The following is a 1851-nucleotide window of genomic DNA, read 5'->3' as shown; positions in this document are numbered from 1 at the left end:
TTTAAATCATTTCTGTCCAAACAAATGTTTTGTCACACTCAGTTTTAACGTTGCCAGCTAAAGTTTATTAGACCAGCGTTAACAGAAGCATGTGCGTGAGTGTGGAACTTATCAGCTGTGCTGGGACGATGTCTTTGGAAATGTGGACCAGGACTGAGAAAACAAACTAACAAAAGGTGCATCCTGACAACAGGAAACAGCCAAAGAAATGTCAAGACTACAAGGGGAATTCCATAAATTTAGGATTTTCCTACTTGATATTCACTTTTGTTGTTCTGCTGAACAACAATTTCTTTCACAGAGGACAGTGTATGCTCTCACAGTGACCCCCAAATAAAAGGTGTAATATTGTGATGTCAGAGTTTCACGAACGCAGCTCTTTGCTGAAGACGGGCCTGTTCTGACCTGTCAGCTCATTCCATCAACTACAGAACAGCTACACTCTTTTATAAATTCAACACCATGTCACAAAGTCTGCAAATGTCAAAAATCAACCGTTTTAGTAACACATTACATACTTTTAAAAATGGGGTTTTAACGATAATCTAAAAATCAGACAAATCTTTTGTTTGTAACTTTATAAGCGGACAAAACACATCAATGAGGTTCACTACAGACAGGTTTTACAGACAGGCAGAGAGAGGGGCTCCTTATTATCATTAAGGGACAATGTCATGCAAATGAAGCACAGCAGCCTAACAACATGCACTAAAATAAGGAAAAGCAAAAATCCCTCATTTAAACTTTGTTGTAAAGTTTGGGAAAATGCAGAGGAGGTTTTTTATAATAGTGTTCTTTGTCAATGACTCCTGCACTTTTAACAAATGTGAGCAAGTTAAAGTCACAGCGACAGGGCAGAGGACATTTGGGACGGGGTTTGAACGTCATTGTTCACCTGCTCTACTCACAGTCGCTTCGCTTCTGCTTTCGTTCACAGTATCCCACAGTAACGCTCGGGTATCTAGTCATTTTGAAGTTGTACACCACGATAACTGTGTACAGAAGCAATCTACAAAAACTGCAATAGTTCAAGCAGATTACAGCATAATGTCAGCAGCTGGATACAGACGTCAGTAGCATTGGTGTAATTACTCTCACCACCATCAGGTGGAGACAACAGTTCAAGTTTAACATTCTTTACATTGTTGATGAAATATAAACGCTGAAAGCCAACCTTGAAGATTTGGATGGCCTGTTGGTGTGTGAGTCCTTGCAGAGACTCTCCGTTCACCTCCAGAATCTCGTCTCCTGTGTGGGGAGGCATAAAATCACCGTTAGTAGGTAATGATCTCTGCCAGGTGCTGTCAAGCTTTTCCTTCCAAGTCAGTAACACAGAATGAACAGGAAGTAATACCCTCCTTCAGCCGTCCATCAGCTGCCGCAGCACCGTGGGGGAATATTGTCCTGACAAAGATGCCCATCTGACCACGTGCTGAGTCCTGCCCACCAACAATACTGAACCCAAGGCCCTGTGGGAGTTGGAGTCAGGCAGAACAGCAGGAACCAAGGGTTCAGTGTTATCATCACAGCTTTTAGTAGTGACACATGACAGCGCACATTTAGATGTATCGCCATGCATAGGTTTCTTTTCTCCTTACATAGATATCAAGGTCGGTAGAAGTTCCTACCAGATATATTGAAAGTTGCAGTGAAAACATCATTAACAAAGTAAAGTGTGAATGTAAAATGTTTCAGTTGATAACAATGATGTAACACAGGTCAGAGGTCAGTCTCTACTACAGGATGACAGTCAACTGCATAATGTGGGTTTACTTTGAAAAGCTTATGGAAGTAAACACAGTCAGAAGATCCTGCAGCCACATACTGCAAAGGGCCTTTGTGACAAAGCAC

General features: G+C 41.6%; 1 protein-coding gene across 1 annotated transcript in view; it reads right to left on the bottom strand.

The window, feature by feature from the left end:
- Positions 1–1845, bottom strand: part of LOC102293871 (PDZ domain-containing protein 2) — a gene marked incomplete at its 3' end in the record, with an annotated part of 9749 nt that extends 7904 nt beyond the window's left edge. The window contains 2 exon segments of the mRNA XM_005953019.3: positions 1175–1248; positions 1355–1845. Coding sequence (XP_005953081.2) covers positions 1175–1248; positions 1355–1421 — 141 coding nt within the window.
- Between the last annotated feature and the right edge of the window lie 6 nt (positions 1846–1851).

Source organism: Haplochromis burtoni, unplaced genomic scaffold (assembly GCF_018398535.1).
Source record: "Haplochromis burtoni strain Fernald_Lab_line unplaced genomic scaffold, NCSU_Asbu1 Contig_2428, whole genome shotgun sequence".
Classification (NCBI taxonomy): domain Eukaryota; kingdom Metazoa; phylum Chordata; class Actinopteri; order Cichliformes; family Cichlidae; genus Haplochromis; species Haplochromis burtoni.
Note: the sequence above shows the minus strand (reverse complement) of the source record. Positions and strands in the feature narration are given on the sequence as shown.